The sequence below is a fragment of the Lagenorhynchus albirostris genome, chromosome 20 (assembly GCF_949774975.1).
Source record: "Lagenorhynchus albirostris chromosome 20, mLagAlb1.1, whole genome shotgun sequence".
In the NCBI taxonomy this organism is placed as follows: Eukaryota; Metazoa; Chordata; class Mammalia; order Artiodactyla; family Delphinidae; genus Lagenorhynchus; species Lagenorhynchus albirostris.
This window is the reverse complement of record NC_083114.1, coordinates 52,751,390-52,777,044: the sequence shown is the minus strand read 5'-3', so window position 1 is coordinate 52,777,044 and position 25,655 is coordinate 52,751,390. Positions and strand designations below refer to the sequence as shown.

The 25,655-nt window shown below is 60.3% G+C and overlaps 2 protein-coding genes across 6 annotated transcripts in view; one reads left to right on the top strand and one right to left on the bottom strand.

The window, feature by feature from the left end:
- Nucleotides 1–8,005, top strand: part of UNK (unk zinc finger) — a 34,040-nt gene extending 26,035 nt beyond the window's left edge. For 3 of the 4 annotated variants that reach the window (XM_060134435.1, XM_060134432.1, XM_060134431.1), the window contains 7 exons: nucleotides 313–378; nucleotides 842–1,016; nucleotides 1,909–2,010; nucleotides 2,212–2,400; nucleotides 4,637–4,818; nucleotides 5,437–5,694; nucleotides 6,528–8,005. In XM_060134435.1, the coding sequence (XP_059990418.1) occupies nucleotides 313–378; nucleotides 842–1,016; nucleotides 1,909–2,010; nucleotides 2,212–2,400; nucleotides 4,637–4,818; nucleotides 5,437–5,694; nucleotides 6,528–6,683 (1,128 nt within the window). In that variant the 3' untranslated portion in view covers nucleotides 6,684–8,005. The remainder of the gene's footprint in view (nucleotides 1–312; nucleotides 379–841; nucleotides 1,017–1,908; nucleotides 2,011–2,211; nucleotides 2,401–4,636; nucleotides 4,819–5,436; nucleotides 5,695–6,527) is intronic. The other variant, XM_060134434.1, reaches the window with a different exon arrangement.
- Nucleotides 8,006–9,020: 1,015 nt separating this feature from the next.
- Nucleotides 9,021–24,323, bottom strand: UNC13D (unc-13 homolog D). 2 transcript variants are annotated; one of them, XM_060133154.1, is made up of 33 exons: nucleotides 24,228–24,323; nucleotides 23,952–24,107; nucleotides 23,167–23,202; nucleotides 22,822–22,929; nucleotides 22,664–22,747; nucleotides 22,508–22,574; nucleotides 22,100–22,280; nucleotides 21,656–21,700; nucleotides 21,456–21,524; nucleotides 21,203–21,272; nucleotides 20,910–21,014; nucleotides 20,736–20,828; nucleotides 20,558–20,661; nucleotides 19,205–19,322; nucleotides 18,974–19,098; nucleotides 18,744–18,834; nucleotides 18,614–18,670; nucleotides 18,430–18,527; nucleotides 18,273–18,324; nucleotides 18,041–18,171; nucleotides 17,833–17,953; nucleotides 17,350–17,493; nucleotides 17,073–17,171; nucleotides 16,758–16,964; nucleotides 16,509–16,577; nucleotides 15,397–15,476; nucleotides 12,416–12,521; nucleotides 12,267–12,338; nucleotides 11,649–11,732; nucleotides 11,433–11,553; nucleotides 11,096–11,219; nucleotides 10,437–10,633; nucleotides 9,021–9,737 (listed from the first exon to the last, which is right to left on the bottom strand). In XM_060133154.1, the coding sequence occupies exons 2-33, from the start codon at nucleotides 24,066–24,068 to the stop codon at nucleotides 9,547–9,549; spliced, it is 3,366 nt and encodes a 1,121-aa protein (XP_059989137.1). In that variant the 5' UTR covers nucleotides 24,069–24,107; nucleotides 24,228–24,323; the 3' UTR covers nucleotides 9,021–9,546. The 2 variants fall into 2 exon arrangements, with proteins under 2 accessions (XP_059989137.1, XP_059989138.1); XM_060133155.1 differs by lacking the exons at nucleotides 23,952–24,107; nucleotides 24,228–24,323 and adding an exon at nucleotides 23,346–23,443 and having other exon boundaries at nucleotides 22,664–22,723; nucleotides 22,822–23,202.
- Nucleotides 24,324–25,655: the final 1,332 nt, after the last annotated feature.

Here is a 25,655-nt window from a genome sequence, read left to right as displayed (position 1 = left end):
TTCTGACCCCACGTCCGGACTTTGCCCTGCCCTGTGCTGCCTTGATGGGACAGCAGGGCCTTGGGGAGCAGGACAAGGGGTGTGGAACTGGCTTATCTGTGACTTGGAGTCACAGGGAGGAGAGGAGCAGCTCCCCGGGTTCCCAGGGTAGGGAAGGAGGGTGCGTGTGTGTGAAGGGGGACTGTACAACAGGTGTCTGGTGCCTCCTTCCCCCTCAGTGAGCCATGGCAAGTTGATGCTTAGGAGGACTCATGGGCTCAGGGTCCCTCCCTAGCACCACATTCATCTCCTGCTCCCTGACTTTTCTCTCAGGCCAAGTTAAAACCCCACTCACTAGAGCCCAGGAGTCAAGAGCAGCCTCTGCTTCAGCCCAAACAGGTAAAGAGCCCTCAGCCCCCTTTCTCCCCTTCTGGCACCTGCTGTGGACAGGACAGGCCCAGAACCCCAGGAGGCTTCTTCGGGGAGCACGGGGCACCGCTTTCTCTACAAACTGAGGGCAGGATTAAGGTGGGGCCTCAGCCCCAAATTCAGAGAGGGTGGGAGTCAGGCCCTTGAGCCCCTCATCTCCGGACTCACTCATTAGCCAGTCAAAAAAAATATTAAACATCTGTCCTTGCACTGAACTTGCTTCTCCCTTCCCCTACTGCAGAACTTTAGGGATGAGTAGGCCCTGCAGCCTCCAAGCCACACCTGTCCAACTCCAGCCTCCCAACAAGGTGTTGAGGGCAACCAGGCGAGAGCTGGGATACACCCTTCCCTTCTGCCCTAGCCAGCCCCCGCCTCCAGCCCCCATCTGTGGGCAGCCATCCCACTATGTCTCTTCTTCACTCTCTCGTTGCAGGATATGCTGGGCATCCTCCCTGTGGGCAGCCCCCTGACCTCAAGCATCTCTTCTAGTATCACCTCCAGCCTAGCAGCTACTCCCCCTAGCCCCGCCGGCACCAGCAGTGTTCCTGGCATGAATGCAAATGCTCTGCCCTTCTACCCCACCAGCGACACGGTAGAGTCGGTCATAGGTAATTGGGCCATTTCTGTTGCTAAGTCTAGGAGCAGGTCTGGAGTCGGAGATACTAGGACTCTGGAGTGAGACTCAAACCAGCATACTGGTCACTTTAGACATCTGTCTTGGGAGAGTCAGAGGGTGGGCATTCTGAGCCCTTTGACCTAAATGGAACATGAGCCCAAGGTGTAGGGCCAAGACTAGCCTTTATAGCCAATTAGCCCTCCAGTTTGCTCTTCTGTGCAGATTAAAAAGAAATGCCTCTTCCCATGGGTCTGTGCAGTCTCATTCCATGACATACGTCATTCAACCCCAGCTAGGTATCCTTGTGAAAAACCTGCACAGCTGTCCTTAGAGTTCCTGGTCATCAGAAGCCACTGCCCTTCTCTTTCAGCAGTCATTTATGGGTGCCACTTTGTGCTAGGTCCTATTGCAGGCACTGGGGTGACAGAGATGAAGACATGCTGTTCCTGCCCTCCCAGTCCAGTTCCTCAGAGCGCAGTGGACATTTGTTGGGCAACTACTGTACACTAGCCACTGAGGGTCCAGAGACCTGCCTGCCCTCAGTGAGCTCAGGGGTGAGACATACAAGCTGTAACGTCAGGGGACAAGACCTCTGTCAGCTGGATTAGAACTCATTTCCCCCGGGTGTATCGAAGAAGGCTTCTGAAAGGAGAGCCATTTGAGCGAGACTTGGCTAGGGGATCAGTGTTGGCAGAGGGGCAGCCCAGGCACAAGCAGAGGCTTGAGCGAGCACAGCTCCAGTGGGACTGAGCTCAAAGATGAGGCAGGGGCAGGAGTAGAGGCAGTAAAGGGCAGGTGGGTCCAGGAGGTGAGGCCTGGAACCTCGGGACTGTGTGGGCCCTCAGGAGACTGGGAGGCTCACACTCCAGTCACTCTGTCTCTAGAGTCTGCCCTGGATGACCTGGACCTGAACGAGTTTGGGGTAGCTGCCCTAGAGAAGACTTTCGATAACAGCACGGTGCCCCACCCAGGCAGCATCACAATCGGTACTGGGCATGGGTGGGCAGGATGGCTTGGGAGGGCCCCTGGGGTCCAGCCTGGCCCGGGGATGGGCAGACGAGCCACGCCCTGCTCAGTGTGGCCCCGCGTGGCTTGCCCGGCACTCACTCGGCCATGCCCCTCACTCGGCCATGCCCCTCACTCGGCCACGCCCCTCACTCGGCCATGCTCCTGGGCCTCTCTTGCAGGCGGCAGTTTGCTGCAGAGCTCCGCACCCGTGAACATCCCTGGCTCCTTGAGCAGCTCTGCTTCCTTCCACTCAGCATCCCCGTCCCCTCCTGTCAGCCTCTCCTCGCATTTCCTGCAGCAGCCCCAGGGCCACCTGAGCCAGTCAGAAAACACATTTTTGGGGACGTCAGCATCTCATGGATCTTTGGGTAAGAGGGGGTATGGCTCTCTAAGGCCTGGGGCAGGCATCTGGGCTTTTGGAAAGTGCCTTTGGCCATTTTGTCCACGGCTAGAGGCAGTGGACAAAATGGAGAGTGGAGGTTAGAGTAGGGGCTCTGGGCACGGAGGCGAGTCAGGCCCCGGTTCCATGATTCTCTGAGGTGTGTGAACCTGGACAAGTGACTTAGTCTCTCTGTCTTAGTTTCCTCTGTGAAATGGGTATAATGGCAGCACCCACCTCGTGTGGTGGTTGTGAGGCTTAAAGGAAATAACATGAGTGAAGTGCTAGGCCCCGGGCCAGTGCACAGTGAGAAGTGTGGCCTGAGAGTTGCCAGGGTCTAGGTCTGCTCTCCATGCCAGTGTGGCAGCTCTGCCTAGTCACCCGGAGCTCCTCGGGGCCAAGGGAGAGGTCTGAACAGGCTCGGCCCTGGCGCAGGGCGGCCTCCCTGTCCAGCAGAAACGCCAAGCGGACCCAGCTGTAGCTCCAAAGGCTGTTGGCTGAACCCAGCGTTAGAACTGTGTGGACCAGGGGTTCTGGAGGGCACATCAGAGCAGAGGGTCCAGAAGCGTGGGTGGAGACCTGCGTGTGTGCGTGGGGCCAGTGCGAACGTCTGCTGAAGTAACAGACGTAAAGCAGCAGACGCCCAACCTGCTGCCTCTCATTCAGCAGCAGCTGCTACTCTTACTTCCCCCTCCCCCAGCAGCTGTTCAAGGAGACCAGAAACACCCTCCCTGAGGGTGCTGGCCATCCTGGTCACACTGAGCCTGAGCCTCTGAGCTGTGCTTTGACATTCTGAGCAGCTTTGGGTCCTTCCCTAATGTCTCTGAAGATGAGTGCAGCACCTTCACCGCTGGTGTTGATGCTGCCGGCTCAGGTGCCCCTTCACCGCTGGTGGTGATGCTGCCGGCTCAGGTGCACCTTCACCGCTGGTGGTGATGCTGCCGGCTCAGGTGCTTGCTGTTATGTTTGTCGGCTTGCCCGTATTCTGGAGGTATCTTGACTGCAGCCCTATTACTGGCCACGCATTCCTTCCTTCCGCACATAGTTACGGATACAAGGTGAGCTCAGCAGTCCCTGCTGGCATGGAGCCACGGTCTCTCGGGAGAGGCAGAGGCGCCCAGGCATTACATCATACTTAGAGACCATCACTGTCATGTGGAGGCAACAGGCTGGGTGCTGCGATTCAGAATAATAGAGGGACCTAACCTGGGTGGGGCTCCCCGAGGAAGTGGCGCCTCTCCACAAGCGGAAATGCCACCCAGGCGGGAGGAGAAGCACAGGTGGGGCTTGCCGCTGGCCAGGGCTGCTTCAGCAGGGACCCCAAGTTCTCGCCTCCAGGACAGGGCGGAGAGCCTCGCATCTCCATACAGGATGACGTTGGTCATGTAGGTGCACTTGTGTTGCTTGGAGGACAAACTCTCTTAAATCCGTTTGGTTCCAGAACATCCTGGCTGGATTAGTGGGAAAGGGAGCAAGAAAGAAGTCATTAGAATGATATGTGTGGGCAGAATGAGGCCAGAGGTGGATATGGGTCTCCCTCAGAAGACAGGGGCCATCCTGGGGGCCACAGAGCAGCGGCACGTGGTGTTAGTTAAACATCTGCTGAATGAGTGGGTGAAGGGGGCGGTGGATGAGCACACAGCTTAGCTGTTTGCACAGAGTAGGCCTTTGGAGCCAGACGCCCTGGCTGTGTCCTGGCTCTACCATGTAACTGTTTTTGTGATTCCTGGCAACATGTTTTATGTCCGTTTCCTCACTGTAAACAAGGGGGATGGACCAAGGGCTCCCTGTGCTCTTCCGGCTCCAGCTCTGCCATCATCTGAGGCTCTTGACCCAAGTCTTTTTTCCTTAATCTCCTCCTGGGCCTCACATCAGGGTGCGAGAAGGCTCCCCTTTCTCTAGGCTGAAAGTGAAGTTGGGCTCGCAAATTGCCACATTCCCAGACTGCTCTCCCTACAGCACTTCCCAAGTCCCCTGAATCACCTCGTGAGGCAAGTGATGGGAGCCCCACTTTACAGACGGGGATGCTGAGACTCGGAAATTAAATAGCAGCTGATGAGTAACAGGTGGCACCTGCGCATCCCTGTGAAATCCCCCAGCCTGACATTGCTGGAGCCTTGCACAGCCAGCCCCTGGAGGCCCCCAGGCAGGGCTGGACAGGGCGGGGGCCAGGCCCAAGCCCAAAGCTCTTCGGAGCGCTGATGTTCCTCCCCTTCCTGGGGCAGGTCTGAATGGGATGAATAGCAGCATCTGGGAGCATTTTGCCTCTGGAAGCTTCTCCCCGGGCACTTCCCCTGCCTTCCTGTCAGGGCCCGGGGCTGCCGAGCTGGCCCGGCTTCGGCAAGAGCTAGATGAAGCCAACGGCACCATCAAGCAGTGGGAGGAGTCCTGGAAGCAGGCAAGACAGGTACTGGCCCCGCCCACCCGCCTTTCCCGGGGCCTGTGGCATGTAGCCCAAGCCCGTCTTACACAGAGTGGGCACAGGGGCTGGGGGTGGCCAGGGGTCCTGGGGAACAGAGCAGAAACTCCGTTCGGCTTATTCTCTCCCCCTGTGGAAAAACTTGCCTTGCCGGTCAGGACCCTGGGGTGGCTGGTATCCCAGGCCTGGAATTCCCTCTGTGAGCTGCTTATTTGGTCTGGGCCCATAGCACTGCTTGCTTCTGCCCAGAAGCCCTGACTCTCCAGGGCTCTAGGTCCAGGGTTCTAGGTTCTGAGATGGGCCTTATGTCCAGCCACAGCATGGCTGCCCCTGGAGGTGCTGGTCAGCTCTGCCTGGTGCTCCCCTGCTGTGCTGGGCTCAGCCCCTTTCCCTGCCCACAGAGGGTCTCTTGCAGGTCCTGAAACCTCTCCTCTCTGCAGGCAGCATCAGCCCTCCTCCCTGCCCCACTTCCCAGACACCTGACCCAGCTCCCCCGCAGGCCCCGCAGCCACAGTGGCCCACATGGGCTCCCAGAGGTGCACTCTCGGGGTGGGGGGCAAGGGCAGGGGGGCCATCATGACAAGGTGCTGCGTGTTGGGCCCATAGGCTTGTGATGCCTGGAAGAAGGAGGCAGAGGAGGCCGGGGAGCGGGCCAGCGCGGCAGGCGCTGAGTGCGAGCTGGCCCGGGAGCAGCGAGATGCACTGGAGGTGCAGGTGAAGAAACTACAGGAGGAGCTGGAGCGGCTGCACTCGGCCCCCGACCCGCAGGCCCTGCCCACCTTCCCCGACCTGGAAGCCCTCTCACTCTCCACCCTCTACTCTCTCCAGAAGCAGCTGCGGGCTCACTTGGAGCAAGTGGACAAGGTCAGCTTAGGAGGTTGGGGAGCACAGGGTGGGGAGGTACAGTGGGCTCAGCCAGTGCTTGGACTTGGATGGGTCCCTGCTGCTCCAGGGATGGCCACCCTTCTAAGAGCCTCTGTCCCCGCCGAGCTCACACAAAATGCCAGCCTGCTGGAGAGGAGCTCAGAATAGAAAGTCACTCACTGGGGAGGTGGGAAACCTGGAGGTAGATGGGCACCAGGGCCCACCCCTGGCACTTTCGAGGGCAGGCACTGAGCTGAGCTGCATTAGTACGCCTGGGCCCTAAGTTTCATCCTGACCACTTCTCTTCCTGTGAGCTCTGCACACGCCAGCAGACATTCCAGAATGGTTAGGTCCCCAGGGCTCCTGTCTGCATTCCTCGGTGCCCTTCTGGGTCCCCAGGGGAGTGCGGCACAGTGGGAAGAGTATACTTCCCTTTGTTGGGCAGCCGTGTCACCTCGGGCCCGTCACTACCCTCTCCAGACCCCACAGTTCTCACCGGGGACCTAGGGTCATTATAAGGTCAAACGAGACAAGAGGCAGAAGCCTTTGTGTGAGGGAAAGCCTGTCCGGCTGGAGCTGTAGAGCGGCGCTGGCCCTCCCCACTCTCCCACGCACAGCTCCGACTCAGCCCCACTCGGCCTTGCAGCTGAAAGCAGAGATGAGGCGCCTTGAGGTGATCAGCCAGCCCCCTGACCCTGCCCTCCTCCTTATCAGCTGGGGCCTGTAAGCACCCTGTCGAGTTTCCTCATCCCAAGGGGCTACAGTGCGAGTTGGGGGAGCTCTTTGTCCGACATGGGGCTGGGCCAGTGACCGTGATGTCCCTTTCCCCGCAGGCCGTGTTCCACATGCAGTCGGTGAAATGCCTTAAGTGTCAGGAGCAGAACCGAGCGGTGCTGCCGTGCCAACACGCCGTGCTGTGTGAGCTCTGTGCCGAGGGCAGTGAGTGCCCCGTCTGCCAGCCAGGCCGGGCCCACGCCCTCCAGTCGTGACCCTGCAGGCCTGGCCCCGGCCTGGCTCAGATCTTCTCCCCTAGGACTTTTTAAAGTATATATATGTATGTATGTATGTATGTATGTATGTATGTATGTATGTATGTATATGATTATGTATACATTTCTGTATGTGTGTAGGTGTGCGTGGGCGGCCAGTGTGTGAACAGTGTCTGTGTGTATATCTATACGTGGATATAGACACACACTTTAAACAGACTCACCAAGCACTTTTTAAGAGAAAAAACTATTTTGCAGTCCTCCCTCTGCCCGCTCCCTACCTTTCCCACTGCAGAGACAGAGGCCCCTCTTCTCCCACCAGCCTTTTGGCAGGGAATCTGTTTCAGCCTCTTTTTTTATGTAGGAACTAACTATTTTTAACTTCTTCCTGGGGCCTGAGCAGGGAAGGGTGGAAAGCTAGAAGGGGCCAAGGGGAGGGGACAAGCCTTCAGGGCAGGCCCTGTTCACCCCACTTCCCCAGGCCAGGGCGAGAGACAGGGGTGTGGAGGAGCTGGGCCCAGACCTGGTTCCCAGCTGTGAGGCTTGAGCGCGGGGGATCCAAGCCCGCCGAGCTCTAGGGTTACCAAGCGTGTGTTTAGTCCAGGCTGGCGGGCCAAAGCCGTGGGGCCAGCCCCACTCCCAACCCTGGGCCCTTGCAGCTCCTCGAGGGGCAAAGCCCAGGCCTTTTACCCCTCAGGTACCTGAGGCCGGGGGTGTACCCCAGTCCTCCCCCCACCCCCGGGCTCCTAGAGCAGCCTCCCTGGCCCCAGGGCGACCTACCAGGCTGGCACTGCCCTCTCCATCACCCCCCAGTTGCCCTCAGCTGTCTCCCCTCTGCACAGCCCTCCGTGCTGTCCACCCCTCCCTCTGGCAGCTAGCAGGGCAGTAGGTGGGGAGGAGCTGCGGACTGTGAGGACCAAGGTGGGGCTCAGGCCCCGCCCTCCTCCCCAGGAGGGGCTCCGTATGCATTCCTTGGTGCTCTCTGAGTGCAGCTGACGTCCTGCCCGTTTGGAGCAGACGCCTGTGTGCATGTGTGTGCGTGCCTGTCCGATGTATATTGTGTCTTAGCTTCCATTTTTAAAATTGTTCTGTACAGAGAGATGCAGCAGGGGGTGGGAGGGCAGAGTGGGCAGAGGGAAGCCACCCCACTCCCAGCACTGGGGGTCTGGGGTGGGAGCAAGAGGGCTGCAAAGGGTCTGGCCCGGCCCAGGCGCCCCCTTGGGCTCAGCACGAAAGGGCTTTCAACGAATTAAGTGAAAACTTTTTTACAAAAACGCAAAAATCAAAGCTCCAAACGTATTGGAAATAAAATATGAACTTGCGGTGGTAGCTTGTTTATGTCGGGGTGAGGGACAGTTGGGCCCTAAAGGAGGGCCTCTGGCCCAGCTCAGCCAGCCCAGCCCAGGTTTCAGCCTTGGGAAAGGCTTGTGCCTGACCGCTGAGGTGTGGCTAGATAGCTGAAGAGGCCTTGAGGCACTCTGGGCCCATCCAGGCCCAAAGGCTGCTCCAGGCTCCTAGACGGAGCTTGAGTGTTCTGACGCAGGCCTGCTGGGGTTGATGGGATGGGGACCTTTAGCCCTGGACCCAGAGACCTCCCAGGCCCTAGGGCTCTTCAGAGCTCTATCGTCAGATGCAACTGGTATACTTAATGTTTTCCAAAAGACAACAAGGCCCCTACTAGCTTCTCAGAGGAATAGACAGTGCCTGCTCATAAAAGCATCGAGGGCCTGCCCCCTGAGGGAGCCTTTCGGCCACCTCCCCTCCCCTGCTCTTAGCTGGCCTGTTAGGTGGGTGGGAAAACACACACCTTGTGGGCTTTCTGTATGGGTCTCAGAGGAGCAGCGCTGAAAGAAGCCTTGGACATGGTCTTATCTGACCTCCCCCCACTCATCATACCTGTGCAGGCTCAGAGAGGTTAGGTGACTCAACCACAGTCACACTGGATTGAGAAGTGAGCCTCAGGCTCTGACTCCCAGCATATGGGCCACTCCCCCAGGCAGGTCTGGGGCCCCATTCCTCTAAGCCCTGCTGTTCAGAGCAGCCCCTCGGCCTCAGCCTGCACCCCTGGGAGGGTGCCCCCATGAGTGCCAGGCTCCTGTGTTGGGCAGTGGCGACAGAACCTGATACGTCTGGTGGTGTTTGGTTCGAAGCTTTTGCTGCTGCGTCAGTTACCTCCACACCTACCCCGCTGCTCTGTAACGGGGAGTGAGCGGTGGGCTGGGGCCCAGAGTCGGGGGCAGCCCAGGCTCTCCTGAGGGCTGAGGAGGGGTTTGTGATGGCTTGGCTGTAACCTAGGCCCCGCTGCAGGCCAACAGTATGTTTAGTAAGAGGATGATGTATTGTTCATGTTTTTATTTTTGCTAAGAAAATTTCTAGGTAGTGTCCCAAGGAGGAGCGGTCCTCAGCAGACGCAGATAGCCAACTGTGCCTGCCCCTCTGCCCGCCAGTTCTCACCCCTTCAGAGCCAGAAGGCCCCTGGCCCTAGGCTCCTTAGCCTGGTTGCCGGCAGCTCCCTCAGGAGAGGACCCAGGCTCCCTTCATTATGGCTGCTGAAGAATAGGGCCCAAGGCACCTGGCCCCCCACTTCAGTGGCTGGAACAGGCCTGCCAGGAGAGGAAGGGCTGAGCCCCTCCTCTGCCAGAGCAGCATTTCCCTACGAGGGGAGCAGGGGTAAGGGGTGCAGACAGCTGTCTCCGCTCCCCCAGGGGCTGGACTTGGCAGAGAATGCTGAGGCTGGGGCTGAGGGGAGGAAAGAGGGGGTATAAATACTGCGAATGGGGCCCCCATCACTGTGGGCCCCGGCTCTGGCAGCGGGAACCCCGCACACTGGGGCTCCCCCGACCTGCAGGGCCCTCCTGGAGTGTTAGGCCAGGTGGGAGGGCTGTGCTGTGGTGGGGGGAACACAGGCCTCCCAGGGACCCAAGCCCCGCTGCTGCCGCCCTGGCCACGGGGCATGCTGGGAGGCCTGCTTGGCTCGCTGCCGCCGCAGCCGCACAAACACCTGGGCCTCGCGGTCCCCCTTCCGTCTCTCTAACAGCTGCAGGATTGGATCCCCTGCAAAGAGAGGCATTTGGGGGTCAGACTCGGGGAGTGGCAGGGGCAGCAGCACTGCCCCATTCTCCAGAAATTAGCCATGGGCCCACACCAGCCAAGCTCGCAAGACAGCCTGACAGATGAGGCAGGAAACGCGTTTGCCACGCCTGGGCAGCGGGGCGCACCTGCGGCGCGAGAGGCTGACGTGCCTCAGGTGGCGACTCTTCCTTTCCATACAAGAACCTTGGGCCAGTCCACCAATTCGTGCCTCAGTTTACTCATTCGGAGAGTAGCGATAACACCTGACTCACTGAGTGGTTGTAAGGACTGAGGGTTAACATATGTCCAGTGCTTAGAACTGACCCATGGTGAGTGCTCAAACACAAGACCTACCCCTCTTATCAAGCTTGGGGACTGCCCTGCAAGAACGTGCCTCCTGGGCACAGAAATGGCCCCTCTCCCCAGGCAAACTTGTTGGTGACCTTATCCCACCAGAGAGAGTCGCACACACTTGGCCTAACTTAACCTTCACTGGTCCTTGACCAGGCGCGAGATCTCAGCAACACAAGCCCCCAGGCTGGCTCCACAGGCTTCCACCTCCAAGGAGGCTTTCCTCTGACCCCAACTCGGCCTCTGGGGGCCCCTGAGCCTTTCACGGCTGCCCCTCCCCTGTATCCCCAGTGCTGGGCCAGGGCCCACACTCACAGGGCTCAGGCCTACCGTTGGGTGCAGGGTAGGTGAGGGGCAGGCGGGTCTGAGGCACGTCGCCGGGCTCCACAGTCCCCGTCAGGCCCGGCACCGAGCACAGCGGCAGGAAGGCCTCCCCTTCGAGGTCATCAGCCCCCAGCGTGTCGTGATCCAGCACCGTGAGCAGAAGGCACGCCCCATCCTTCTGGCATGGCTCAGCAGGCACCAGGCTGGGCGGGGGGCAGAGCCGGGCTCAGCTGCCTGCCCCACGTGCTGCCGTGGCCACACAGCCCCCGACGCGGGCTCGCCCGGACGCGTGGGATTAGGGTTGAGAGCTCTCCGCCTGGTGTACCTTGGGCCACACGCCATGGTGCCTGCTCTGACTGTGGGCCGATGTTTTAAACCAGGGGCCCCTGTGTACCCAGGCCCACCTGACTGGTGGAACAGAGGACCTCAGGGGCAGCACCCTTCCCTGAAAGCAAGCCTCTAACACTGGGCTCAGACTGGGAGAGTCTCCCCAGCAGCCTCACTCCACCTGTAGGGGAGCAGGTTTGAGGCCTGTGCCAGCAAACACTTGTCCCAAGTGCTCCCTCCCTGGGACTCAAACCCAGTCCTCTGAGGGGAGCCCCTCGGCCCGCCTCAGCTGGGAGGAGCAGGCCTGAGGCGGGTCCAGGGCTAGTGGGACCACTCACAATTCGAAGGTCTCATCAAACAGTGGGTGAAGTTCCTTCTTGTGCTTTTGGGTCTCTCGGGGGGCCAGCTCAGGGAACTCGTGCCTGGGCTCCAAGGTCAGCTGGACAAAGGGGTCGCTGGAGCCTGGCAAGTGGCCGGGCAGGGGACGTTGGCCGAGGATATCCCAGCCCCGCCGCCGGTGCCCACGCCAGCAGCTGTGCCCCGCTCAGCAGCACTGCCCCCTCCTGGTAATCCAGCAGAAATGCACCCAGTGCTCAGGCTGGACGAGCAGAGCCCCCGGGAACTCGGGGGACCAGAGTGGGGACACGGAGAGTGGCTGGGGCAGCCTCCACTCACCATTGGAGTCCAGGGGCAGCAGGCTGGAGGCGCTGAGCAGCTCCACGTGCAGTTTCTGCTCGGAGGCGCGGTAGGAGGCCTTGACTGTGACGGCCCCGAGCTCCTCGTAGGTGGTCTGTGCCTGGGGGCGGGGCGCAGGGGCAGCGTCAGCAGGGGCTGAGCGGGCGAGGCGGGGCTCCAGGCGCGCAGGGAGCGCGGCGGAGGAGGGAGACTCACCTGCTGCTGGATGCGGCTGCAAAAGTACTTCTGGATGAGTTCCCGGCTGGAGGCCGCCTGCAGCTCCAGGTCCCTCTGCAGAGCCTGGGGATGGGGCACAGCTGAGGAGTCACTTGAAATGTCACACAGTCGCAGCCCAGTGCTGCCCTTCAGAAGCTTGCAGCCAACGGGAGACGACAACGTGAAGTGGAAAGCACTGGGCGCTGGGCGACCACAGGCAGGGTTGCCCTGGCAACAGCCAGAGGCACCGACAGGGTGGGCTCCACAGGTGTGTCTCAAAGCCGCCCCCGCCCCAACCGTGTTTAGAAGAACTTCACACGTGGAGGGGTTTTTTGTTGGTTTGGTGGGGGGGGCGTTTGTTTGTTTTTGGTTTTTGCTGTGCCACGAAGCATGTAGGATCTTAGTTCCCGGACCAGGGATGGAACCTGCTCCCCCTGCATTGGAAGCGCGGAGTCTTAACCACTGGACCGCCAGGGAGGCGCCGTCAATTATGTTTTTTTAAAGGGGCCCACATTTTCATTTTGTGCTGGGCCCTGTAAATCACGTAGCTGGTCCTGGACACAGGTGAGCACAGGAAGGCAGGCTCCCCACACCACCAGCTAACCAAAAGGCCCCTACCTGGAAGGTGGCCGTGTGCAGCGCCTCGGGCGGCAGGCCACAGCCCTCTGCGTAGAAGCAGACCTCCAGGTTCTAGGGGGCGAGACATCAGAGGTGACCCCCAGGCACTCTCCCACCAGGGATTTTATTGTTGTCACTGGTATTATTACCTGTAGTGCGATCTTCAGCCTGCTAGAAGCCAGAGGGCAGCTCCGCTGGGAAGCGGCCACCTCCGCCAGCACCGTGAGCGTGTGGGTCCACAGCAAGGTCAGAAGGCTGGGGTGCCGTGCAGAGGGATGCCGGACACAGGACAGGAGGACAGAGGAGGAGGAAGCGGAGATGCTCTTGAGAAAGAAGAGGCCTCGTGGGACCCAGGCCCATCCCCGTTCGCCAGTGCCTCCCCACCCCCACCCTCCACCTGCCTCACTGGTGGGACTGGGGCCCAGGCTGCAGGCAGGGGAGGGAGGGAGGGCTGGTCTGCTGAGGGAAGGAGGGCAGGGGGCGGGGCAGACAGGCCTAGTCCTATCCAACATGTCTCGGAAGCTAGTGAAGGATCCTTCTCACTAGGATTAACAAACCCCAACCAAAAAAGGAGCAGAAGGGTGGTCCCCCAATGACAGAATCATGAGTCAAGATGGGAGTGACCAAAATGAATAGGATCTCAGCACACAGCATGGGTAAGCATGTACTACCTGCGGCGAGAAAAAAATAGCAACCAAGCCACAGTCCATCCTAATAACAACTGAAATAACTGAAATTTCACTTGTCAAAGTAGAGTCAGGCAGATAAGCACAAAAAATGTGTAATTAAGAACGGGGGTGGGGCGCTTCCACGGTGGCACAGTGGTTAAGAATCCGCCTGCCAATGCAGGACATGGGTTCGAGCCCTGGTCCGGGAAGATACCACATGCCACGGAGCAACTAAACCTGTGCGCCATAACTACTGAGCCTGTGCTCTAGAGCCCACGAGCCACAACTACTGAGCCCTTGTGCTGCAACTACTGAAGCCCGTGCACCTAGAGCCTGTGCACCTAGAGCCTGTGCTCTGCTCGGAGGCACGGTAGGAGGCCTTGACTGCTCTAGAGCCCACGAGCCACAACTACTGAGCCCTTGTGCTGCAACTACTGAAGCCCTCGCACCACGACGAAGAGTAGCCCCCGCTCGCCGCCACTAGAGAAAGCCCGCGTGCAGCAACGAATACCCAACACAACCATAAATAAATAAATTTAAAAAAAAAAGAATGGGGGTGCAGGAGACTTCCCTGGTGGTGCAGTGGTTAAGAATCCGCCTGCCAATGCAGGGGACACGTGTTCAATCTCTGGTCTGGGAAGATCCCACATGCCACGGAGCAACTAAGCCCGTGCATCACAACTACCAGGCCCACACGCCGCAACTACTGAAGCCCGCATGCCGAGAGCCCGTGCTCTGCAACAAAGAAACCACTGCAATGAAAAACCCGCACACTGCAATGAAGAGTAGCCCCCGCTTGCCGCAACTAGAGAAAGCCTGTGCGCAGCAACGGAGACCCAACTCAGCCAAAGATAAATTAAAAAAAAAAAAAATGAATGGGGGGATGGGACTTCCCTGGTGGTCCAGGTCCAGTGGGTAGGACTCCGTGCTCCCAGTGCAGGGGGCCCAGGTTCGATCCCTGGTTGGGGAACTAAGATCCCTCACGTGTGCTGCAGCCAAGAGTCCGCATGCCACAACTAAGAAGTTCACATACCGCAACTAAGAAGCCCGCATGCTGCAATGAAGACCCGGCACAGCCAAGATAAATAAATAAATAAATAAGTAAGTAAATAAAAATAAATATTAAAAAAAATGAAAGAATGGAGGTCTAGGGATTTCCCTGGTGGCCCAGTGGTTAAGACTCCACGCTTCCACTGCAAGGGGGCGTGGGTTCGATCCCTGGTTGGGGAACCAAGATCCTGTAAGCTGTGCAGTGTGGCCAAAAAAAAAAAGAAAAAAAGAATGGGGGAGGTCTAAAAATTTTTTAAAGTTTAGAAAAAAATTGGGTGGTCCATACTAAAAGTAGTTAATTTGAGGACTTCCCCCCTGGTGACGCAGTGCTTAAGAATCTGCCTGCCAATGCAGGGGACATGGGTTCGAGCCCTGGTCCAGGAAGATCCCACATGCCACAGAGCAACTAAGCCCTCGTGCCACAACGACTGAAGCCCGGCGCCTAGAGCCCATGCTCCGCAACAAGAGAAGCCACCGCAGTGAGAAGCCGCGCACCGCAATGAAGAGTAGCCCCCGCTCGCCGCAACTAGAGAAAGCCTACGCACAGCAACGAAGATCCAACGCAGCCAAAAATAAATAAAATAAATTAATAAAAAAAAATAAAAGTAGTTAATTTAGTCCCCATACTTAAGTGTTCATTATGCACAGACACTGTTCTAAATGTTCTGAGGCAGTGAGTGGTACGTTAAGCCCCTGTCTTAGTAGACATTAAACTCTATTTTGTGTGAAGATTAGAGCTGAACTAATGGCATTCTCGGGCCTAGGAAATAAAGAAGGTGGGCTCCTGAAGCCCCGCTGCCCCACCAGGAGCAGAACTCTGGGGGCCAGCAGCCCCATGTGGAGGACCTCTCATCATCACCGTCACCGTCGTCACAGCAGCTCAGTCATCAACCACTTCCTTTGTTGCAGGCACTACTCTCAGCACTTCACATGACTCATTTAGTCCTCAGTAGAGGCCAGAACTATGACCATCTGCACAGAAAACTTGAGTAATCTGCTCAAGGCCACCCACCAAGCAGCAGTGAAACTGAAGTATGAATCCAGGTCGTCCAGAGCCCATGCCCTTGACCTCTACCCACGGCTGCCCAGTGTGCTGGGCCCTGTTTTGAGAGAGACCCTAACGAGAAGTTCCCCTGGAACACCAGCTGCCTGTAATGTTAGGGAGGGCAGAGCTGCAGCCTCCCGAAGACGCAGCCCAGGGCTAAGGGAGAAAGGACAGACAGGTTTCAGCTCAGCCTAAGGTGAAATGGATAGCATTGTGCGGCCATGAGTGCCCTGACCCTTGGAGCAAGCGTTTAAGAGAGTCTGGTTGCATCCTCCCCTGAGGATGGATGCTGAGGCCGGGAAGGAGGGGCGGGTGGGAGGAGAGGTGGAGGTGATGGGGCGCCACAGGGCAGGCGGCTGCTGCAGACCTGTTGAAGTTCTCCTGCACCAAGTTGGTGTTCATGTAGCAGAGCTCCACCTCCAGGAACTTCATCAGGGGCAGAACGGCCTGGGGAGGGGAGGCAGCACATCTGGTTCTGGCCCATTCTGGTCCCACCCCCATGCCTTTGCCCTGGCCCGGAGAGGAAACGGGGCTAGGAGCTTTCCTGCGCATCTGTGGAATGTGTGCAGAGCCAGCCCCTGACCACAGTCGGCTCCAGCCACACTGGAGACAGTATAGCCTTTTCTATAGCCCTGGACCTGCCAGACCTGGTCCTGCCTCAGGGCCTTTGCCCATGCTGTTCTCTCCCATAGAAATCCTCGCGGCTCCTTCTCTTCCTTCCTTTAGGTCTTGACTCAGCTGTCACCCTCCAAGTAAGGCCTCCTCTGGCCACTATCTAAAAACACAGTCCTCTGACCCTTTCCATTCCCTTGTGTGCTTTATTTTTCTCTTGAGGGGTTATCATTAACTAACATATCATATGTGTGTGTATACATATATATATGTTTACACACACACACATATATGTATAGTTCTAATAACAGCCGTAGCTATAGTTATCTACTTAGCTCTTTTTTCACCTCCTCTACTAGAATGAAAACTCTAGGAAGGCAGGGATTTTTGTCACACTGTTCATTGATATATATCCCCAGTGCCTAAATCAATACCTGGGACAAAGTGGGTGCTTAAATAGTTGATGAATTAATGAGTAGCACGCTCCCAAGCAAGCACAGGTGTAATTATTATCCCCGCTGACAGATGACGAGCCTGAGGTCAGCTGACCTATATAAATAGAACAGCTCTGCTGGCAGGCAGCTAAGAAGGAGTCATGCCCGGGGCTGTTTGGCTGCAAGGTCTAAAGCCTCCCCCACTGCAGCTCCCACATTGACAGTCAGTGCTGGGATAGCCGGTGGAATGACCCAACCCCACCCTCTTAGCATCTAAGGGGGAAACCGAGGCCAGGAGGGAACATTCTTGCCCAAGTCTGGGGGACTTATCTCTGACACCCCATGGCCTTCAGCCCCTTGCCCACCCTAAGCCCCTTTGCGATCCCTGACCCACATTGCTGGCAAAGGTCAGCACGCAGGGAGGGCCACTCACATCCTCAGGCAGGACGGATTCCTTGAGGCCCACGAGTTTCTGGATGTGCTTGGCAATGCCCACCTCCAGCTAGAGACACAGAACGGCAAGAGGGAGGCCAGGGTGTGAGTCGGGGGTCAGGAGAGGTTGCTTGGGGCCTCAGTTTAGGTTCAGGAAGGGAAGGGGGCTGGACATTGGCCCAAGTCCTGCTGGAGGGTACTTCAGGCTGAGGATGGGTGGGGTGGGGTCACTGTGGGTCAAACAAATTACCTGCTCGGCCAAGGTGCGGACGCCAGTGCGGATCTCATGGCCCAGCCCAGCCAGGGCGCCCTGCAGCTGGGCATGCAGCGTGTTCTGCAGCTGCCCCTGCTCCAGCACGGCCCCTACCCGCTGCTCCAGCGCCTCCCATGCCAGCTGGGTGGGCAGCTTTCCGATCACCAGCCGCAGCTGCTCCATGTCGTTCACCACCACGCACAGCTGCAGGCGAGCGTGGGCACGGGGATGCCGAGCTTCCTGAATGGTGCCAGGACTGGCAGGCTCCACCCCTACCCCGGCCCAGCCTCAGCCCCCAGCTCTGGCCCTTACCATGTTGGCTGCCTGGCCCTGGTCCTTCTGGCCGGCAGAGAGCTCACGGGCCCGGGCCTTTATAAGGCTGCAGTACACCAGGGCCAGCCGACAGGTGTCCTGGGGTGAGGAGGGCGTGATCAATGCGGGTGGGGAGTGCCGAGGAGAGGCAGATGCGGGGGGCGGGGGGGGGGGAGGCAAAGGAATTTCAGTGACTTGGGGGATTTAGGACATAGGCTTTTGGAGGCTGCTAGGATGAGAACTGGGGAGAAACCGTGGGGTGGGAATGAGGCTGCACCTCCACAAACTTGACGGTGATCATGAAGGCCTCCTCTGGGTCAGGCCAGTCCAGCTGCTGGGCAGTGTGGCTGATCTGGGCAAAGCAGGTGGACAGGTCCACAGCCGATGTGCTGTGCTTGGTCAGTTCACCCAGGGGCACCAGCTAGGAGTTGGGGGAGTGTGTAGAAAGGAGGGCTCAAGGCTGGCCAAATCCATGCTCTCCCTCCCCCCTTGCACTTGCAAGCATCCAGGGCTCCTAGAGCCACAGCAAGCCCAGAGCTGGGCCGGGGGCTGTAAGGCGAACAAGCAGGGCTCTGCCCAGACCCCCCAGGCCAAGTCCCCCCCACCCAATATAACAGGAGGCAGGGTTTTGCACTCAGCTGGCCTCGAGAGCACCGCTCAAAGCTGGTTAACCGCTTCCGCACGTGCCACACGGTTGGCAGAGCTGCAAGCCACACCCCGAAATGTGGGACTCTGCCCCTAGTCCAGGCCCCAACCCCACCTCGTCCATCTGCACAGCGCGCTGCACCCGCTCCAGGGCCACGCTGTACGTCTTCTGCAGCCAGGAGGGGATGGCCGGCTGGAACCAGTGGTGGAAGCCTTCCAGGGCCAGGACGCCATCCCTGGGGAGAGCCAGGGTCAGCCTGGGGAAAGCCGGGGCCATTGCGGGCTTCGGGCCCTCCTCTCCCTGCAGCCAGTCTGCTGCCCACCTCTCCGAGAGGACCGGGCCCAGCTGGTAGAGCTCCTTCAGGCTGATGTAGAGCTGGAACAGACTTTCGCCCATCTCCGGGGTCACGGCACCGCTCACCACAGCAATGTGGTCCTGCACCCTCTTGGCCACCTGCGAAGGGAAGGCGTGGTGGGCGGAGCTCCAGAGCCAGGGCAGAGGGCGTGGCCTTGGGACGCGGTGGGTAGGTGGGGCGGGGGGTGGGTGGGGCTCACCAGCCATTGCAGCTCCAGGAAAGCCATGGAGAAGAGGTCGATCTTGAGGACACTGGAGCAAAGGCAGCAGGTGTGACCTGGCGGCACACAGCGGGGTCCCTCTGGTCCCCACTCTGAGCCCCTGCTGCACTGCCTCCCGGCCCAGCTGCCCGCTCACTTATGGAAGATCTTGCTCCAGGTGCGCTGGCACTGGTGCAGGTCGCCAATGATGTCTTGTACCAGGTCCAGTAAGGCCTTGCCCTCCTCCAGCATGCCCTGGCAGGGGCAGAGGTGAGCCACGCAGGGCTCTGAGGGGCAAGCATCCTGTCCCACCACCCACCTCCTCGCCCGAGCCCCCTCACCTGCACCATGGGCTGACGGTGCTGCTGCTTCAGGTGGAACCATTCAGTGGTGCCAGTCTGTGGGCAGAGAGACAGTGAGCGGGGAGGGCTGCTGGGCCCAGGCACCGCAGCTACAGGGTGGGCACCATACCTGCAGTGCCTCGGTCACCAGGCGGGGCAGGGGGCCTCTTTCGGGGCACAGTTCTCCAAAGGCTTTCATCTTGCACATCTGTACCAGGACCCTGTGGGGAGAGAGAGCCTTGTGCAAGATGCCCGTTGCCCCGTAGCCCCCACTCATTCCGCCGGCAGGCTTCCCCACCCCAGAGGTGCCCCAGCTGTTCCCCGTTCCCGACTCCACTGAAGCGGGGGGTAACCACTGACCTGAGGAGAGACTGCAGCCGGGCTGGGGAGTCGGAGACGGAGAGGGGGAAGACAGAGCGGAATCTCCGGATGAGGGAGAGGCCATAGGCCAGCAGGGAGCTGAATGAGGCGGCCAGCTCCTCCAGCTGCAGGGCCAGGACGGTGCTGTGAGGCGGGGGCTGCTTTATGGGGCCCGGGGAGCCGCTCCCTGAGCCCTGCCTGCCCAACACCCCTCGCCCCGCCCCAGCCCACCTGCTCTGCCTTGAGCCGGCCCTGGATCCACTGGTACTCGATGCTGGTGATGGGGTACAGGAGGCAGCTGCTGGGGAACTCCAGGCTCTGGTAGAGACGGCTGTAGGCCAGCCACTGCCTGCGGCAGACAGGAAGCCCTCAGCCTGGCCAAGTGGGGCACGTTCCTTCCCACAGCTCACCTGGCCTGGCCTGGAGGGGGTGGGGGTGGGGTAGGGGCAGGTGGCGCGGCGTTATCCCCACCCCACCCCCACCCCAAAGCCTCCTGGGGATCCCCATCGACCCGCAGAGGCTGAAAACCTGTGGCTGAAGGTAACCCACAGGATTGTTTTTGTTCCCATTAGTGCTTTTCAAACATGTAAATGAATTGTCCATCTCTTAAATTAGAATATTTGTGATTTTAAAATTCAGGACTTCTTGCTTCTTTTGAGAAATCAGATTTGGAGACTCGAGCCTTCAAGTACATGTAAAACTTCAGCTAGAGCATCCCTTCAGAGAGTCGAGGGGAGACTTCACAGAGGTGACCGAACTGAGACAAGAGGGAGGGCGAAGGAGGCTGGGGCAGAAGAGCAGCCCAGGGACAGGCCTCCGCCAGGCGGGGATACAGCGCCGCACTCCCTGCTGAGGCCCTGCAGGCAAGTGAGGCCCTCACCCTCGGTGCCTGCTCCAGTCTCCAGCCTCACCTGCATTCCCCACAGCCATCCAGGAATACACACCTGCCCCTGGTCCTAGAAGCTGCCCTTCTCCGCCAGCCTCCTTCTGACCCCCTACTGAATGCCAAGTGTCAGCTCCCACTCTCAGTCCTCCTCCTGGCAGCACCCGGGCTGTGCCCCTACTCCTCTTGTGCATGGAAAAATCTACAAACTCCTGTGTGTCCTTCCTGGCATTCCCGTAATCTAACAAGGCTCAGGGGAGGTGACAGGCCCTCAACACGGATCCAGGAGCATCAGCGCACAGATCTGTTCAATGGCCCTGGGGTCTGAGCCCGGGGTGGCAAACTCAACTGCCCAGAAGGACTCAGGTGGTGTCAGGGGACGAAGCGCCCAGATGGCAACTGTGATGGATGGGGGAGGGCACGCTACTCTGCTCTGACCACCTGCAGCCCGGCAAAGCGACAGCCCTGCAATTCCAGCACGAAGCTTTCACGGGAAACTGGTGATGTGAATCTGCACAGCAAATCTCCAGAGTTTTAAAAGTCAGCAACTGACTCAAAACTTAAAATACAATTTGGGCCCCAAACAGAAATCTCCTGAGGGTTAGACTTCGGGCTGTCAGCCTGCAGGAGGGCACGCAGGGAGGGAGAGGGTGGCGTGGCGCGGACGGCCCTCGGGCACTCGGGCTCGGAAGGGCACTCACGCCATGGACTGGTGGAAGTCGGACAGGTCCTTCTGCGTGGAGTGGAGGAAGAGGACGGTGGCAGCCTGGGGGCTCAGCAACCCATTCCAGGAGGTGCTGCCCGCCTGAGGGGACAGGTGGAGGGTGTCAGGACCTGACACGCAGACCCTGGCCCTGCCCACCCCTGGGAGGGCAGTACCTGGTGCTGGGTGACCTCGTGGGACACGAGCTGCTGCAGCAGGTGGAGATGCACTCTGTAGCTGGGCTGCGAGCGGCTGGCCATGGTGGCTCTCTGCAGGGGGGCCGGCGCGGCCGTGAGCAGAGGACCCCACGCCCAGTGCACCCCTCCTCCCCACCCAGCCGGGCCACCTACCCGCTTGTGAATGAACTGGAACTGGAGGTGACACTGACCACGGTCCGGGTAGGTCTCCGTGCAAGGCTCTAGAGGGTACCACTGATCATCCCGGCAGCGCAGATCCTGGCAGGCCGGGCGGGCAGGGGATGCCCACACCTGTGAGCCACAGGAGCCTCACCCGGTCGGGGGCAGGGGAGGTGATGGGAGGCAGACCCCAGGCTCCGCTTGGCGCAGACCTGGAACCCCTCCCTTGATCCCCTCGTCACCCCCTCTCTGCCTCTCTCCCGGGAACCTTTCCCCACTCCACTCACCTGTAGTCTCAGAACCACGTTCCCCAGAAAGTCATCCTGGCCTTTGTCCTTCCGGACCTCCTTAAAGATCCTGTACCAGGCAGGGTGCCGTGAGGGAGAGGGACCAGGAGCCTGACCGGGTCAGGCTGGAATCTGCTCCCTACCTGCAGCCACCTGGGCCCAGGTGAGAGCCTGCAGCCCAACAACCAGTATGTATGTGGGGGCAGGGCAGCAGGAGCCCCGACTCCTTCCCCGGGAAACCCACGGCCCTCACCTTCGCAGCCCGTGCAGATCTGTGAGCTCCCCGAGCTTCTGTCTGACGGACTCCACGGTGTCCATGTCCCTGGTGGGGCAGAGGTCTGAGCAGGAGGCGGAGAGGGTGTCCTGGGAGCCCCCAACCCCTTTCTGCCACCCTCACCTCCAGGCCCCCTTCTCTTCCCAACCCCTACATGGCGGGGGGGACATGCTCCTCACCACATGTCCAGACGAAAGCTGGCATTGCTTATGTCCTCAAACTCCCTGTAGTGAGAAAAGAGCATGGCTGAGGGTCTTGGAGGGATAGACCCCTGGCCAGGCCACAGGCTCCCTCAGCCCCGAGCCTGCCCCCCAAAACTGCCACCCAGTATCACCCACTGCCAAGTCTTAGTCCCTCCCTGCAAACCCTCCTCCCCTCCCAACGGCATCTCTCTCTCCTTTAAAGTAAGGCTTCAGGCTACGCCCCAGATCAACCCAGATGTGCCTGACCCTCCGCTGCCCACCAGCACGTGGCATTTAAGCCATTGCTGTGTCCTGCTTGGCCTCCTGTCAGTCTTGCCTGCCTCGGGAGCAGGCTCCTCCTCCAGTCAAACCAAGCTCCTCCCCCGAGCCAGGAAGTGCTGCTGGCCCAGAGCGGGTAGGAACGGGGGCAGGGCCACGTACAGGATGAAGGTCTCGTCCCAGACGGGGTTGAGTGTCTGGGTGATGACCTGGGTGCGGTGGATCTGCTCCTCCGGGATGGTGTGCCTCACCACGGCCTTCTGCCGCCGCTGGAGTCCAGGGCTGTCCCCCGGCACACCCACCCCCTGCTCGATGCCCAGCAGGCAGTAGGGGTCACTGAACCCTGGGGAGGAAGGGGAGGGGTGTTGGCTAGGCTCCCAGGGAGAGTCCTTAACGCCCCCCTACCCCTCTCCATCCCAGGCTCCAAGGACAAGGGGCCAGCAGCACCAAAGTGAGCCCCAGGGGATGTTTGGGAGATGGGAACTTGCATCACAAGCTCTGGGACAGGCTGTGATGGGGAGAGGAAGGAGCCAGGAAGAAGGCCCTCAGGGCCCCCCATCGCCTACTCACCACTGACATCCTTGCCCAGAATGCCCTTGGCTTGTTTCACCGTGGCCTTCAGACAGAATATTGGTTTCTGGAGCGACAAGTGGTGGGGCCTGAGTCCCAGAGGGAGCTGGGCTTCCCAGCCCCCGTGTTTGCTCAGGACAGCCCTGGCAGGCTTACCTCGAGCTCCTGGACCTGCCGCAGCATCTGCTCGTGCTCCTGGGGCTCCATACGGAAGGCCTGGTGGTGTAGGAGTGTGGGAAGCTTGGGGCACGGGGTGGGAGTGGGGGGACACGGCCAGGCTGCAGGGAGGCAGGTGGAGTGGGGGCTGGCCTCACCTCCTGCAGGTATCGCAGCAGCTCAGAGGACTCCCCGACATGGGTGGGCTCGGGCTGACCCAGGCGGTACAGGACCGTGTAGAGAGCTTCCTCGTAGAGCAGGGCCCGCTGAGACACAGCAGGGTCACCTTGGGAACCCCCGTCCACCCACCACAAGGTCTGAGCCCCACCAGCCACCCCTGGCACTCACGGCACATGCCCAAGGTGGGGACCAGGCGTCCACACGCGCAGCGGAGGGGAGGGGGTTGAGACCCAGCCTCGGCCAGCAGCCTAGGGGGGTGTCTGGGAGGATGCAGGGCTGCTTCCCAGCACCCCTCTGCGCCCCGGAAACACTCCGATTCTTACCTCCTCAGGGGACAAGTGGTGGGATGTTGGCTCGATCTGGGGAGCGAGGTGGAAAGACAAGGTGTCCCAGAGGCCTGGACCAGGGCTCGGACGCGGGAACGGCTCCTCACAGAGCAGGCCCAGCCCGAGGGCTGAGGGGGCCCCAGCACCTGGCCTCCAGCCCCACCAGTGCCGCACACCTGTTCCCACAGCAGGGCTCGCGGGGGCCCGGCGCCCGGGCCACCTTCCTCATCCCCTGGCCCGCCGTGGCTCGGGTCCATTGGCGCTCAGCCGTGCCGGCTCAGCCGCACCAGCAGGCGCCCGTGGCCTCAACCTCCCCCAACCTCCCTTCCTTCCCCAGAGGAAACAGCGCTGCTTATCGGGCGGCTCCGCTCCGCACCCCGGCGGCGGAAGTGAGGCCCAGCAGCAGAGGTGGGAGACTGGGGGCTCATGCCAAGCAGGCCTGGGGGCTGCTCAGCTGGCCCCCGAAGGCCCAGCCCCTAGCGGACACTCCCTGCCTAGTGGAGCGGGTATCTTTGGGACTGGAGGAGCAGCGGATGGCTGGGGTTGGGGTGCGAGAGGGAGGGGCCACCGAAAGGCTCAGATCCCAGACCTGAGGCCCAGGCTGGCCCAGAGAACACATGGCAGACCCTCTTCTGCAGACCCCAAAGGCTCTGCCAGAGGCTAGGGTGGGCAGGAGAGGGGCACACATCCTCAGCCGCAGCCCACAAGAGGGGGGACCCCGCACCCAGAGGGGGCAGAGCCCCACCCAGGCCTGCTCTTCTCCCCACTGAGGTCCCTCCTACCTCCTGAGCCCTGTGGGGCAGGGCCTCCTGCAGATCTCTGACTCTGCGGCGTCTTATCTTGATGGCCTGGCGCAAAAGGGGAGGGCGCCGCTGGGTCTGGGAGAAGAGCGTCGCCATGGTGGCCAGCCCTGCCCTTCCCCTCCGCCTGTGGTGCCGCTGCCTCGGGTGAAGATAGGGAAGCCACAGGGTTATGCAAAGAGCCCAGGGCTGCCACCGGTGCCAGGGGAAAGGGAAGGAAGGGCAGGTCACGGGAGGGTCAGGTCGGGGTTTCACCACCTTGGGGTTGGGGGGCCACGGCTCCCAGGCCCCTGCACCTTCCTTCCTCCCTCCCACTGGCTGGGTTCCTGGGAGGAACTCAGCTGGGCTGGAGGCAGAGGTAGACCAGGTGGGCGGGTCCGCCCCACCCCACCTTCCCACAGGGGCCCTGGGGAGGGTCCAGTGCCGTGGGCAGCGGGCATGAGGGCAGGGGGGCAGCGGGCCTGCTGCATCCAGGTGACGGGGGACGCTCCCCTGGCCGGTGGGGTTCTCAACCTCAGGTCTCCCTGAACCGGCCGCAGACCTGGAGTAGGGGTGGGCAGGGCACAGGGTGGAGGCTCCGGAGAGGCGCCTCCCCAGCCGTCAGCCAACCGCTCAGCCTGCTCTGCTCCCCAGGTGACATTCCACCGAGGTGACAGGGCCAGGCTGCGCGGGGCAGGGATGGCCCCACGGCCCCGGCCCCCATAAGGATGGTCGGGCGGCTGCTCCCTTCAAACGCCCTTGTAGGGGCCTCAGCCAACCCGAGGAGCTGCTGGGCGGGGCTGCAGAAGGAACAGGCTGGGGACGCTACTGCCTAGCCTCTCCTGACAGGGCGACTTGGCCCAGAAGGGACAGGAAAATGGACGCTTCGGTGCTGGGCTGAGCTCCACCACAGGGTCCCAGGGCCGCCCTCCAGGCCAGGGTCCAGGGGGTGCAGGCCTGGGCATGGACGGTGGCCGTCTCCCACCCGCCCCAGCCCCAGGGTTCACAAGGCGGGTGGCACCAGAGCCCGCGCTGCAGGGGCCAGTCTTGAAGGGCCGGCCTTCACTGACGTGCCCTCTAACTCCCACGAGGCAAGGCGGTGAGCACAGCAGCCGGGGACGCAGGAACTCCGGTCCAGCCCGGCCCCTCCTGCCAACGCCTCCCACCCAGAGCAGCTGCTGGGCTGTGCCAGGCCCCAGGGGACTCAGCGGGTGGGCACAGTTGCTGAGCAACTGCCACAGAATGGACACAGGAGAGGCCTTAGCATCCTGGGCCCAAATAGGCCAAGAGAACAAGGGACTCTCACACGGGAGGGAACACTGCCTCCCCCGGCCCCAAGCAGCCAGATGGCTCTCCTTCCCAAGAGCCTCGTCACCACACGCAGAGCCGGGCAGGGTCCAGTCACTCATTTTCACAAGTTCACATTTTCAGCAGACAAATCAAGGTGCAAACAGGGTTTATTTCACATTAATATATTAACTGAATTTTTTTGTCAAATAAATAGGGAATTCTCTTTAAATAACCATCTCCTCTCTTCACAGCCAGGCCAGGAGCAAACGGGAGCGAATTTTAGTGCATCCAGGGGGCGTATCACCAACCAAGCAAGAAGCTTAAAGGGAAGAGGGCAGGCTAAGGGGCTGGCGAGAGGTCATGGTCAGCGGCCAGGCCAGGCCCCAGGGGTCTGTTCCCAGCCCTCCCGGCAGCCCC